General features: G+C 43.5%; 1 protein-coding gene across 7 annotated transcripts in view; it reads right to left on the bottom strand.

Annotated features, from left to right (window-relative positions):
- LOC109885954 (caskin-1) overlaps positions 1–15,684 on the bottom strand; it is a 134,775-nt gene that overhangs the window by 92,418 nt on the left and 26,673 nt on the right. For all 7 annotated transcript variants that reach the window (XM_031820813.1, XM_031820815.1, XM_031820812.1 and 4 more), the window contains exon 2: positions 286–337. In XM_031820813.1, coding sequence (XP_031676673.1) covers positions 286–337 — 52 coding nt within the window. The remainder of the gene's footprint in view (positions 1–285; positions 338–15,684) is intronic.

Below are 15,684 nucleotides of genomic sequence, written 5' to 3'. Positions count from 1 at the left end.
CTCTCTCTCTCTCTCTCTCTCTCCTCTCTCTTCTCTCTCTCTCTCTCTCTCTCTCTCTCTCTCTCTCTCTCTCTCTCTCTCTCTCTCTCTCTCTCTCTCTCTCTCTCTCTCTCTCTCTCTCTCTCTCTCTCTCTCTGTTACCCAATAGGATCGCTCTCTCAAGTAGGAGGGACACAAAAACGTAGATGGAATCATAGAGACCAGTGTTCTATAACAATTAACACACCACCACACACAGCAAAACTGCATCATCACGCTTGTGTGTCTGTGTCTCTGTCCACTCACCCGTCTGTATCCTGGAAGTTGACGTTGACCCTCTTAGCTGAACCAAGGAGCTCTGAAACAGACAGAACGACAGACGTAAGTTCCTATAGTTACTTTAGTTACTTTAGTTACTATAGTTACTATAGTTACTATAGTTACTATAGTTCCTTTAGTTCCTTTAGTTACTATAGTTACTATAGTTCCTTTAGTTACTATAGTTACTATAGTTACTATAGTTACTATAGTTCCTTTAGTTCCTTTAGTTACTTTAGTTCCTTTAGTTCCTTTAGTTCCTTTAGTTACTATAGTTACTATAGTTACTTTAGTTCCTTTAGTTACTATAGTTACTATAGTTCCTTTAGTTACTTTAGTTCCTTTAGTTACTATAGTTACTATAGTTACTTTTAGTTCCTTTAGTTACTTTAAAAATCGTCTATTTCCTTTCTATTATATATTATAAACGCTAATGAAATAAAGTGTGATTGACAGGTGGGTTGTAACGTAGAGAAGTAGGACTATTATATATTATAAACGTTAATTATTCAATAAAGTGTGATTGACAGGTGGGTTGTAACATAGAGAAGTAGAGCCATTGGATAATAAAGTGTGATTGACAGGTGGGTTGTAACATAGAGAAGTAGAGCCATTGGATAATAAAGTGTGATTGACAGGTGGGTTGTAACGTAGAGAAGTAAGTAGAGACATTGGATAATAAAGTGTGATTGACAGGTGGTGTTGTAACATAGAGAAGTAGAGCCATTGGATAATAAAGTGTGATTGACAGGTGGGTTGTAACGTAGAGAAGTAGAGCCATTGGATAATAAAGTGTGATTGACAGGTGGTTGTAACGTAGAGAAGTAGAGCCATTGGATAATAAAGTGTGATTGACAGGTGGGTTGTAACGTAGAGAAGTAGAGCCATTGGATAATAAAGTGTGATTGACAGGTGGGTTGTAACGTAGAGAAGTAGAGCCATTGGATAATAAAGTGTGATTGACAGGTGGGTTGTAACGTAGAGAAGTAGAGCCATTGGATAATAAAGTGTGATTGACAGGTGGGTTGTAACGTAGAGAAGTAGAGCCATTGGATAATAAAGTGTGATTGACAGGTGGGTTGTAACGTAGAGAAGTAGAGCCATTGGATAATAAAGTGTGATTGACAGGTGGGTTGTAACGTAGAGAAGTAGAGCCATTGGATAATAAAGTGTGATTGACAGGTGGGTTTGTAACGTAGAGAAGTAGAGCCATTGGATAATAAAGTGTGATTGACAGGTGGGTTGTAACGTAGAGAAGTAGAGACATTGGACCAATACAGACGGTGGTTACCTAGGAAACAACCCGGGACAGTTCCGTCGGGGAATTTATATAACTACCAGGTGATGAACTGTCTCACACACACACACACACAGACACAGACACAGACACAGACACAGACACAGACACACACACACACACACACACACACACACACACACACACACACACACACACACACAGACACACAGATACACACACACACAGACACACACACACACAGACACACACACACACACAGACACAGACACAGACACACACACGCTTTTCTCCAGACAATGGAATTCTCCGGTTGGAACATTATTGAACATTTATGATAAAACATCCAAAAGATTCTGTGCTCAGTTTGACAAGTTTCTATGACCTGTGAGACTTTTTTGAACTTTTCGTCCGACGTTCGGCTGGACCTGAATGTGCATTTGGATTTGTTTACCAAACGCCCTAACAAAAGAAGCTATTTGGACATAAATGATGGACATTATCGAACAAAACAAACGTTTATTGTGGAACTGTGATTCCTGGGAGTGCATTCTGAAGAAGATCATCAAAGGTAAGTGAATATTTATAATGCTATTGATGACTAAGGTTGACTGGGCAACATGGCGGATATTTCTTTTGGCTGGTTTGGGCTCTGAGCGCCGTACTCAGATTATGCTTTTTCCGTAAAGTTTTTATCTGACACCGCGGAGAAGGAGAAGTCTATCATCATCTCACACAAAATCACATATCTGCAATCACACAACACACCAATGTAAAATGAGATTTTTGGATATAAATATGCACTTTATCGAACCAAACATACAAATATTGTGTAACATGAAGTCCTATGAGTGTCATCTGATGAAGATCATCAAGGTTAGTGATTAATTTTATCTCTATTTGTTCTTTTTGTGGCTGGTTTTTCTGTGACTTGGTGGTGACCTAATTGTGACATAATTGTTTGTGGAGCTTTCACTGTAAAGCATTTTTGAAAATCAGACACTGTGGCTGGATTAACGAGAATGTTATCTTTAAAATGGTGCCTCATACTTGTATGTTTGAGAAATTTGATATATGAGATTTTTTTTTATTTCGTATTTGGCGCCCTGCAATTTCATTGGCTGTTGGCGAGGGGTTCCGCTTGCGTAACGTGGTTTCGTTAGACAGGTTAAAGGTCTTACTCACATCGGCTCCGGAACAGCTGGTGCTCTCATGCACGTTTCAGTGTTATTTGCCTCAAAGCAAGCATAGAAGTAGTTTAGTTTGTCTGTTAGGCTCGTGTCACTGGGCAGCTCTCGGCTGTGCTTCCCTCAGTAATGGTTTGCAAGCCCTGCCATATCCAACGAGCGTCAGAGCCGGTTGTAGTACGAGTCGATCTTAGTCCTATATTGACGCTTTGCCTGTTTGATGGTTCGGCAGCGGTCCAGGTTAGAGTCCCGCACTTTGAAAGTGGCAGCTCTAGCCTTTAGCTCAGTGCAGATGTTGCCTGTAATCCATGGCTTCTGGTTGGGGTATGTACGTACGGTCACTATGGGGATGACGTCCTCAATGCACTTATTGATAAAGCCAGTGACTCAAGTGGTGTATTCCTCAATGCCATCGGATGAATCACAGATCATATTCCAGTCTGTGCAAAACAGTCCTGTAGTTTAGCATCTGCTTCATCTGACCATTTTTGTATTTTTTGACCGAGTCACTGATGCTTCCTGCTTTATTACAGTGTTGGATGATTAAAATAGAGACAAAATCAACATAAATATGGGTTGTATTTACAACGTATTTAAAATGGTGTTTGTTCTTCACTGGTTGCCCTTTTCTCGTGGAAACAGGTCACACATCTTGCTGCTGTGATGTCACACTGTGGTATTTCACCCAGTAGATATGGGAGTTTATCAAGATTGGGTTTGTTTTCTAATTCTTTGCCTCTCTCTCTATATATATATATATTTATCTCTCTCTCTCTCTATATATATATATATATTAAGCTCTCTCTCTCTCTGCCTTTCTCTCTCTATATATATATATATTTAGCTGCCTCTCTCTCTCTCTATCTATCTATTTCTCGGGTCTCTTCTCTTATTTCCTAGACTAATGGCTTGAGGCCAATTCTTTGTGTATTTGCCTGCGTGTGTGTGTGTTTGCGCGTGTGCGTGTTTGTGTGAGTGTTTGCATGTGTGTGTGTGTTTGCGTGTGTGTGTGCGTGAGTGTGTGCGTGTGTGTGTGTGTCTGTGTGTGTGTTTGCGTGTGTGTGTATGTGTGTTCGCGTGTGTTTGTGTTTGCGTGTGTGTGTGTGTTTGCGCGTGTGTTTGTGTGTGTGTGTGTGTGTGTTTGCGTGTATATGTGTGTGTGTGTTTGCATGTGTGTGTGTGTGTGTGTTTGCGCGTGTGTGTGTGTGTTTGCGTGTATGTGTGTGTGCGTGTTTGCGTGTATGTGTGTGTGCGTGTTTGCGTGTGGTGTGTGTGTGTGTGTTGCGTGTGTGTGTGTTTGCGTGTGTGTGTTTGCGCGCATGTGTGTGTGTGTGTGTTTGCGTGTGTGTGTTTGCGCGCATGTGTGTGTGTGTGTGTGTGTGTGTGTGTGTGTGTGTGTGTGTGTGTGTGTGGTGTGTGTTGTGTGTGTGTTGTGTGTGTGTGTGTGTGTGTGTGTGTGTGTGTGTGTGTGTGTGTGGTGTGTGTGTGTGTGTGTGTGTGTATTCATTTGTTGTCATCATAAAAAGACCAAGCCTTTCCCACTGTCATCATAAAAGGACAGAGTTGCTGAGAGGGAGTGGGAGGGGCTGCCACATCACACACTCACGCCAGAGAGAGAGAGAGAGAGAGAAGAGGGCAGAGAGACAGAGAGAGAGGGGCAGGGAGAGAAAGAGGCAGAGAGACAGAGAGACAGAGAGAGAGAGGGCAGGGAGAGAAAGAGGCAGAGAGACAGAGAGAGAGGGGCAGGGAGAGAAAGAGGCAGAGAGACAGAGAGAGAGGGGCAGGGAGAGAAAGAGGCAGAGAGACAGAGAGACAGAGAGAGAGAGGCAGGGAGAGAAAGAGGCAGAGAGACAGAGAGAGAGGGGCAGGGAGAGAAAGAGGGCAGAGAGACAGAGAGAGAGGGGCAGGGAGAGAAAGAGGCAGAGAGAGAAAGAGAGATGTTTCCCATGCAATAAAGTCCATTGAATTGAAATGAGAGAGAGAAAGAGAGAGAGAAAGAAAGAGAGAGAGGCAGAGAGAACGCGAGAAAGAGAGACAGAGAGAGAAAGAGAGGCAGAGAGAGAGTGTGTGTGTAAGGGGCGATGTGTTGCTGGCTGTTTGATCGTCATCATCTTCCTTCTTCCAAGTCAGAACCTCCTGTGAAGGGATTTCTGACCAGGTAGAACACATTCACACACTATGACCCAAAATGCAACCTGTCAACAGGTAGTCCTGACTATGTAGCATCCTCAGTGTTCTATATAATATAGAATCATATAGAACCTCCTGTGAAGGGATTTCTGACCAGGTAGAACACATTCACACACTATGACCCAAAACGCAACCTGTCAACAGGTAGTCCTGACTATGTAGCATCCTCAGTGATCAGGCTACTGTGGAGCAATCAGGTTACCGGGGACAAATGTGAACCAATCAGGTCATCAGGGACAGCTGTGGTCCAATCAGGTCATCAGGGACAGCTGTGGTCCAATCAGGTCGTCAGGGACATCTGTGGTCCAATCAGGTCATCAGGGACAGCTGTGGTCCAATCAGGTCGTCAGGGACAGCTGTGGTCCAATCAGGTCGTCAGGGACAGCTGTAGTCCAATCAGGTCGTCAGGGACAGCTGTGGTCCAATCAGGTCGTCAGGGACAGCTGTGGTCCAATCAGGTCGTCAGGGACAGCTGTAGTCCAATCAGGTCGTCAGGGACAGCTGTGGTCCAATCAGGTCGTCAGGGACATCTGTGGTCCAATCAGGTCATCAGGGACAGCTGCGGTCCAATCAGGTCGTCAGGGACAGCTGCGGTCCAATCAGGTCATCGGGGACAGCTGTGGTCCAATCAGGTCGTCAGGGACAGCTGTGGTCCAATCAGGTCATCGGGGACAGCTGTGGTCAAATCAGGTCGTTGGGGACCGCTGTGAACCAATCAGGTTGTCACGGACAGCTGTAAACCAATCAGGACATCAGGAACACTGGTGGACCAATCAGGTCGTCTGGGAGGCTTTTCAGCCCAACATAATTCTATCTCAACATTCAGGAGAGCAAGGCCGCAGAGAGGGGGGTTGCTAAGCAACAAGCATCCTGCAGTTCTTCCTATCATATATAGTACACACACACACACACACACACATATATATAGATACAGTGTGTGAGTCCAGGGGCCCACACAGTCCCACCCACACATCAGAAAACCCAATGTGTGTGTTACTACTGAGAGTGGATGATGTAACATTCCTACTGTATCCTCTACAGCACTGGTCTATATCAACACAGTCATATAGAATCACACTGGGAGAGGACTGGTCTATATCAACCCAGTCATATAGAGTCACACTGGGAGAGGACTGGTCTATATCAACACAGTCATATAGAATCACACTGGGAGAGGACTGGTCTATATCAACCCAGTCATATAGAATCACACTGGGAGAGGACTGGTCTATATCAACCCAGTCATATAGAATCACACTGGGAGAGGACTGGTCTATATCAACCCAGTCATATAGAATCACACTGGGAGAGGACTGGTCTATATCAACCCAGTCATGTAGAATCACACTGGAGAGGACTGGTCTATATCAACCCAGTCATATAGAATCACACTGGGAGAGGACTGGTCTATATCATATAGAATCACACTGGGAGAGGACTGGTCTATATCATATAGAATCACACTGGGAGAGGACTGGTCTATATCAACCCAGTCATATAGAATCACACTGGGAGAGGACTGGTCTATATCATATAGATTCACACTGGGAGAGGACTGGTCTATATCAACCCAGTCATATAGAATCACACTGGGAGAGGACTGGTCTATATCAACCCAGTCATATAGAATCACACTGGGAGAGGACTGGTCTATATCATATAGAATCACACTGGGAGAGGACTGGTCTATATCAAATAGAATCACACTGGGAGAGGACTGGTCTATATCATATAGAATCACACTGGGAGAGGACTGGTCTATATCAACCCAGTCATATAGAATCACACTGGGAGAGGACTGGTCTATATCATATAGAATCACACTGGGAGAGGACTGGTCTATATCAACCCAGTCATATAGAATCACACTGGGAGAGGACTGGTCTATATCAACCCAGTCATATAGAATCACACTGGGAGAGGACTGGTCTATATCATATAGAATCACACTGGGAGAGGACTGGTCTATATCAAATAGAATCACACTGGGAGAGGACTGGTCTATATCATATAGAATCACACTGGGAGAGGACTGGTCTATATCAACCCAGTCATATAGAATCACACTGGGAGAGGACTGGTCTATATCATATAGAATCACACTGGGAGAGGACTGGTCTATATCAACCCAGTCATATAGAATCACACTGGGAGAGGACTGGTCTATATCAACCCAGTCATATAGAATCACACTGGGAGAGGACTGGTCTATATCATATAGAATCACACTGGGAGAGGACTGGTCTATATCAAATAGAATCACACTGGGAGAGGACTGGTCTATATCATATAGAATCACACTGGGAGAGGACTGGTCTATATCAACCCAGTCATATAGAATCACACTGGGAGAGGACTGGTCTATATCATATAGAATCACACTGGGAGAGGACTGGTCTATATCAACCCAGTCATATAGAATCACACTGGGAGAGGACTGGCCTATATCATATAGAATCACACTGGGAGAGGACTGGTCTATATCAACCCAGTCATATAGAATCACACTGGGAGAGGACTGGTCTATATCAACCCAGTCGTATAGAATCACACTGGGAGAGGACTGGTCTATATCAACCCAGTCATATAGAATCACACTGGGAGAGGACTGGTCTATATCAACCCAGTCATATAGAATCACACTGGAAGAGGACTGGTCTATATCAACCCAGTCATATAGAATCACACTGGGAGAGGACTGGTCTATATCAACCCAGTCATGTAGAATCACACTGGAGAGGACTGGTCTATATCAACCCAGTCATATAGAATCACACTGGGAGAGGACTGGTCTATATCATATAGAATCACACTGGGAGAGGACTGGTCTATATCATATAGAATCACACTGGGAGAGGGCTGGTCTATATCAACCCAGTCATATAGAATCACACTGGGAGAGGACTGGTCTATATCATATAGAATCACACTGGGAGAGGACAGGTCTATATCATATAGAATCACACTGGGAGAGGACTGGTCTATATCAACCCAGTCATATAGAATCACACTGGGAGAGGACTGGTCTATATCAACCCAGTCATATAGAATCACACTGGGAGAGGACTGGTCTATATCAACCCAGTCATATAGAATCACACTGGGAGAGGACTGGTCTATATCATATAGAATCACACTGGGAGAGGGCTGGTCTATATCAACCCAGTCATATAGAATCACACTGGGAGAGGGCTGGTCTATATCAACCCAGTCATATAGAATCACACTGGGAGAGGACTGGTCTATATCAACCCAGTCATATAGAATCACACTGGAAGAGGACTGGTCTATATCAACCCAGTCATATAGAATCACACTGGGAGAGGACTGGTCTATATCAACCCAGTCATATAGAATCACACTGGGAGAGGACTGGTCTATATCAACCCAGTCATGTAGAGTCACACTGGAGAGGACTGGTCTATATCAACCCAGTCATATAGAATCACACTGGGAGAGGACTGGTCTATATCAACCCAGTCATATAGAATCACACTGGGAGAGGACTGGTCTATATCAACCCAGTCATATAGAATCACACTGGGAGAGGACTGGTCTATATCATATAGAATCACACTGGGAGAGGGCTGGTCTATATCAACCCAGTCATATAGAATCACACTGGGAGAGGACTGGTCTATATCATATAGAATCACACTGGGAGAGGACTGGTCTATATCAACCCAGTCATATAGAATCACACTGGGAGAGGACTGGTCTATATCATATAGAATCACACTGGGAGAGGACTGGTCTATATCATATAGAATCACACTGGGAGAGGACTGGTCTATATCAACCCAGTCATATAGAATCACACTGGGAGAGGACTGGTCTATATCAACCCAGTCATATAGAATCACACTGGGAGAGGACTGGTCTATATCAACCCAGTCATATAGAATCACACTGGGAGAGGACTGTCTATATCATATAGAATCACACTGGGAGAGGACTGGTCTATATCAACCCAGTCATATAGAATCACACTGGGAGAGGACTGGTCTATATCATATAGAATCACACTGGGAGAGGACTGGTCTATATCAACCCAGTCATATAGAATCACACTGGGAGAGGACTGGTCTATATCAACCCAGTCATCTAGAATCACACTGGGAGAGGACTGGTCTATATCAACCCAGTCATGTAGAATCACACTGGAGAGGACTGGTCTATATCAACCCAGTCATATAGAATCACACTGGGAGAGGACTGGTCTATATCATATAGAATCACACTGGGAGAGGACTGGTCTATATCATATAGAATCACACTGGGAGAGGACTGGTCTATATCATATAGAATCACACTGGGAGAGGACTGGTCTATATCAACCCAGTCATATAGAATCACACTGGGAGAGGACTGGTCTATATCATATAGAATCACACTGGGAGAGGACTGGTCTATATCAAATAGAATCACACTGGGAGAGGACTGGTCTATATCATATAGAAATCACACTGGGAGAGGACTGGTCTATATCAACCCAGTCATATAGAATCACACTGGGAGAGGACTGGTCTATATCATATAGAATCACACTGGGAGAGGACTGGTCTATATCAACCCAGTCATATAGAATCACACTGGGAGAGGACTGGTCTATATCAACCCAGTCATATAGAATCACACTGGGAGAGGACTGGTCTATATCATATAGAATCACACTGGGAGAGGACTGGTCTATATCAAATAGAATCACACTGGGAGAGGACTGGTCTATATCATATAGAATCACACTGGGAGAGGACTGGTCTATATCAACCCAGTCATATAGAATCACACTGGGAGAGGACTGGTCTATATCATATAGAATCACACTGGGAGAGGACTGGTCTATATCAACCCAGTCATATAGAATCACACTGGGAGAGGACTGGCCTATATCATATAGAATCACACTGGGAGAGGACTGGTCTATATCAACCCAGTCATATAGAATCACACTGGGAGAGGACTGGTCTATATCAACCCAGTCGTATAGAATCACACTGGGAGAGGACTGGTCTATATCAACCCAGTCATATAGAATCACACTGGGAGAGGACTGGTCTATATCAACCCAGTCATATAGAATCACACTGGAAGAGGACTGGTCTATATCAACCCAGTCATATAGAATCACACTGGGAGAGGACTGGTCTATATCAACCCAGTCGTATAGAATCACACTGGGAGAGGACTGGTCTATATCAACCCAGTCATATAGAATCACACTGGGAGAGGACTGGTCTATATCAACCCAGTCATATAGAATCACACTGGAAGAGGACTGGTCTATATCAACCCAGTCATATAGAATCACACTGGGAGAGGACTGGTCTATATCAACCCAGTCATGTAGAATCACACTGGAGAGGACTGGTCTATATCAACCCAGTCATATAGAATCACACTGGGAGAGGACTGGTCTATATCATATAGAATCACACTGGGAGAGGACTGGTCTATATCATATAGAATCACACTGGGAGAGGGCTGGTCTATATCAACCCAGTCATATAGAATCACACTGGGAGAGGACTGGTCTATATCATATAGAATCACACTGGGAGAGGACAGGTCTATATCATATAGAATCACACTGGGAGAGGACTGGTCTATATCAACCCAGTCATATAGAATCACACTGGGAGAGGACTGGTCTATATCAACCCAGTCATATAGAATCACACTGGGAGAGGACTGGTCTATATCAACCCAGTCATATAGAATCACACTGGGAGAGGACTGGTCTATATCATATAGAATCACACTGGGAGAGGGCTGGTCTATATCAACCCAGTCATATAGAATCACACTGGGAGAGGGCTGGTCTATATCAACCCAGTCATATAGAATCACACTGGGAGAGGACTGGTCTATATCAACCCAGTCATATAGAATCACACTGGAAGAGGACTGGTCTATATCAACCCAGTCATATAGAATCACACTGGGAGAGGACTGGTCTATATCAACCCAGTCATATAGAATCACACTGGGAGAGGACTGGTCTATATCAACCCAGTCATGTAGAGTCACACTGGAGAGGACTGGTCTATATCAACCCAGTCATATAGAATCACACTGGGAGAGGACTGGTCTATATCAACCCAGTCATATAGAATCACACTGGGAGAGGACTGGTCTATATCATATAGAATCACACTGGGAGAGGGCTGGTCTATATCAACCCAGTCATATAGAATCACACTGGGAGAGGACTGGTCTATATCATATAGAATCACACTGGGAGAGGACTGGTCTATATCAACCCAGTCATATAGAATCACACTGGGAGAGGACTGGTCTATATCATATAGAATCACACTGGGAGAGGACTGGTCTATATCATATAGAATCACACTGGGAGAGGACTGGTCTATATCAACCCAGTCATATAGAATCACACTGGGAGAGGACTGGTCTATATCAACCCAGTCATATAGAATCACACTGGGAGAGGACTGGTCTATATCATATTGAATCACACTGGGAGAGGACTGGTCTATATCATATAGAATCACACTGGGAGAGGACTGGTCTATATCATATAGAATCACACTGGGAGAGGACTGGTCTATATCAACCCAGTCATATAGAATCACACTGGGAGAGGACTGGTCTATATCATATAGAATCACACTGGGAGAGGACTGGTCTATATCAACCCAGTCATATAGAATCACACTGGGAGAGGACTGGTCTATATCAACCCAGTCATATAGAATCACACTGGGAGAGGACTGGTCTATATCATATTGAATCACACTGGGAGAGGACTGGTCTATATCATATAGAATCACACTGGGAGAGGACTGGTCTATATCATATAGAATCACACTGGGAGAGGACTGGTCTATATCAACCCAGTCATATAGAATCACACTGGGAGAGGACTGGTCTATATCATATAGAATCACACTGGGAGAGGACTGGTCTATATCAACCCAGTCATATAGAATCACACTGGGAGAGGACTGGTCTATATCAACCCAGTCATCTAGAATCACACTGGGAGAGGACTGGTCTATATCAACCCAGTCATGTAGAATCACACTGGAGAGGACTGGTCTATATCAACCCAGTCATATAGAATCACACTGGGAGAGGACTGGTCTATATCATATAGAATCACACTGGGAGAGGACTGGTCTATATCATATAGAATCACACTGGGAGAGGACTGGTCTATATCAACCCAGTCATATAGAATCACACTGGGAGAGGACTGGTCTATATCATATAGAATCACACTGGGAGAGGACTGGTCTATATCAACCCAGTCATATAGAATCACACTGGGAGAGGACTGGTCTATATCATATTGAATCACACTGGGAGAGGACTGGTCTATATCATATAGAATCACACTGGGAGAGGACTGGTCTATATCAACCCAGTCATATAGAATCACACTGGAAGAGGACTGGTCTATATCAACCCAGTCATATAGAATCACACTGGGAGAGGACTGGTCTATATCATATAGAATCACACTGGGAGAGGACTGGTCTATATCAACCCAGTCATATAGAATCACACTGGGAGAGGACTGGTCTATATCAACCCAGTCATATAGAATCACACTGGGAGAGGGCTGGTCTATATCATATAGAATCACACTGGGAGAGGACTGGTCTATATCAACCCAGTCATATAGAATCACACTGGGAGAGGACTGGTCTATATCAACCCAGTCATATAGAATCACACTGGGAGAGGACTGGTCTATATCATATAGAATCACACTGGGAGAGGACTGGTCTATATCAACCCAGTCATATAGAATCACACTGGGAGAGGACTGGTCTATATCATATTGAATCACACTGGGAGAGGACTGGTCTATATCATATAGAATCACACTGGGAGAGGACTGGTCTATATCAACCCAGTCATATAGAATCACACTGGAAGAGGACTGGTCTATATCAACCCAGTCATATAGAATCACACTGGGAGAGGACTGGTCTATATCATATAGAATCACACTGGGAGAGGACTGGTCTATATCAACCCAGTCATATAGAATCACACTGGGAGAGGACTGGTCTATATCAACCCAGTCATATAGAATCACACTGGGAGAGGGCTGGTCTATATCATATAGAATCACACTGGGAGAGGACTGGTCTATATCAACCCAGTCATATAGAATCACACTGGGAGAGGACTGGTCTATATCAACCCAGTCATATAGAATCACACTGGGAGAGGACTGGTCTATATCATATAGAATCACACTGGGAGAGGACTGGTCTATATCAACCCAGTCATATAGAATCACACTGGGAGAGGACTGGTCTATATCATATAGAATCACACTGGGAGAGGACTGGTCTATATCATATAGAATCACACTGGGAGAGGACTGGTCTATATCAACCCAGTCATATAGAATCACACTGGAGAGGATTGGTCTATATCATATAGAATCACACTGGGAGAGGACTGGTCTATATCATATAGATTCACACTGGGAGAGGACTGGTCTATATCAACCCAGTCATATAGAATCACACTGGGAGAGGACTGGTCTATATCATATAGAATCACACTGGGAGATGACTGGTCTATATCATATAGAATCACACTGGGAGAGGACTGGTCTATATCATATAGAATCACACTGGGAGAGGACTGGTCTATATCAACACAGTCATATAGAATCACACTGGAGAGGATTGGTCTATATCAACCCAGTCATATAGAATCACACTGGGAGAGGACTGGTCTATATCAACCCAGTCATATAGAATCACACTGGGAGAGGGCTGGTCTATATCAACCCAGTCATATAGAATCACACTGGGAGAGGACTGGTCTATATCATATAGAATCACACTGGGAGAGGGCTGGTCTATATCATATAGAATCACACTGGGAGAGGACTGGTCTATATCATATAGAATCACACTGGGAGAGGACTGGTCTATATCATATAGAATCACACTGGGAGAGGACTGGTCTATATCATATAGAATCACACTGGGAGAGGACTGGTCTATATCAACCCAGTCATATAGAATCACACTGGGAGAGGACTGGTCTATATCATATAGAATCACACTGGGAGAGGACTGGTCTATATCATATAGAATCACACTGGGAGAGGACTGGTCTATATCATATAGAATCACACTGGGAGAGGACTGGTCTATATCATATAGAATCACACTGGGAGAGGACTGGTCTATATCATATAGAATCACACTGGAGAGGACAACAGCACGGGTGAACGGATTATCTCTGCCTGTGTTTTTCTCACCGTGAAGCATGGAGGAGGAGGTGTGATGGTGTGATGGTGCTTTACTGTTGACACTGTCTGTGATTTATTCAGAATTCAAGTCACACTTAACCAGCATGGCTACCACAGCATTCTGCAGCGTTACGCCATCCCATCTGGTTTGGGCTTAGTGGGACTGTCATGTGTTTTTCAACAGGGCAATGACCCAACACACCTCCAGGCTGTGTAAGGGCTATTTGACAAAGAAGGAGAGTGATGGAGTGCTGCATCAGATGATCTGGCATCCACAATCACCCGACCTCAACCCAATTGAGTTGTTTTGGGATGAGTCGGACCCCAGAATGAAGGAAAAGCAGCCAACATGTGCTCACCTTATTTGGGACCTCCTTCAAGACTGTTGGAAAAGCATTCCAGGTGAAACTGGTTGAGAGAATGCCAAGAGTCTGCAAAGCTGTCATCAAGGCAAAGAGTGGCTACTTTGAACAATCTCAAATATAAAATATATTCTGAATTGTTTAACACTTTTTTGGTTACTACATGATTCCATACATGTTATTTCATAGTTTTGATGTCTTCAATATTATTCTACAATGTAGAAAATAGTCAAATTAAAGAAAAACCCTTGAATGAGTAGATGTGTCCAAACTATTGACTGGTAGTGTACGTCTTGGCTAAATTCCAGACCTGTCCCCATACCATCCTGCTACAAAGCAGGAAATGCAAAATTGGAGTATATTTGAGGTTTAAAAAGACTTCTAAAGTTTGTAATTTCCATTTATACATTTCAGACGTATCAACCGCTACATAAATGTCCATGAATAATAATCCACATAATTATTCAACATTTTTTCCTGCATAAATCTGTTTATTTCCTGCTGAGGCAAACTGCCGTAAATTAGGATCCTACATCTGTACATACGGTGACTACATTTGAAAGAAGCACATGTAGTTGAAAAATCAGCAGAACCAAACCGTGATGACAACATACAGCAACATCTGACCTGTTCAACTATCAGCAGAACCAAACCGTGATGACAACATCTGACCTGTTCAACTATCAGCAGAACCAAACCGTGATGACAACATCTGACCTGTTCAACCATCAGCAGAACAAAACCATGATGACAACATCTGACCTGTTCAACCATCAGCAGAACCAAACCATGATGACAACATCTGACCTGTTCAACTATCAGCAGAACCAAACCATGATGACAACATCTGACCTGTTCAACCATCAGCAGAACCAAACCATGATGACAACATCTGACCTGTTCAACCATCAGCAGAACCAAACCATGATGACAACATCTGACCTGTTCAACCATCAGCAGAACCAAACCATGATGACAACATCTGACCTGTTCAACCATCAGCAGAACCAAACCATGATGACAACATCTGACCTGTTCAACCATCAGCAGAACCAAACCATGATGACAACATCTGACCTGTTCAACCATCAGCAGAACCAAACCGTGATGACAACATCTGGCCTGTTCAACCATCAGCAG

Source organism: Oncorhynchus kisutch, unplaced genomic scaffold, assembly GCF_002021735.2.
Source record: "Oncorhynchus kisutch isolate 150728-3 unplaced genomic scaffold, Okis_V2 scaffold3689, whole genome shotgun sequence".
In the NCBI taxonomy this organism is placed as follows: Eukaryota; Metazoa; Chordata; class Actinopteri; order Salmoniformes; family Salmonidae; genus Oncorhynchus; species Oncorhynchus kisutch.
The sequence above is the reverse complement of the archived record's forward strand: the minus strand, read 5'-3'. Positions and strand labels throughout refer to the sequence as shown.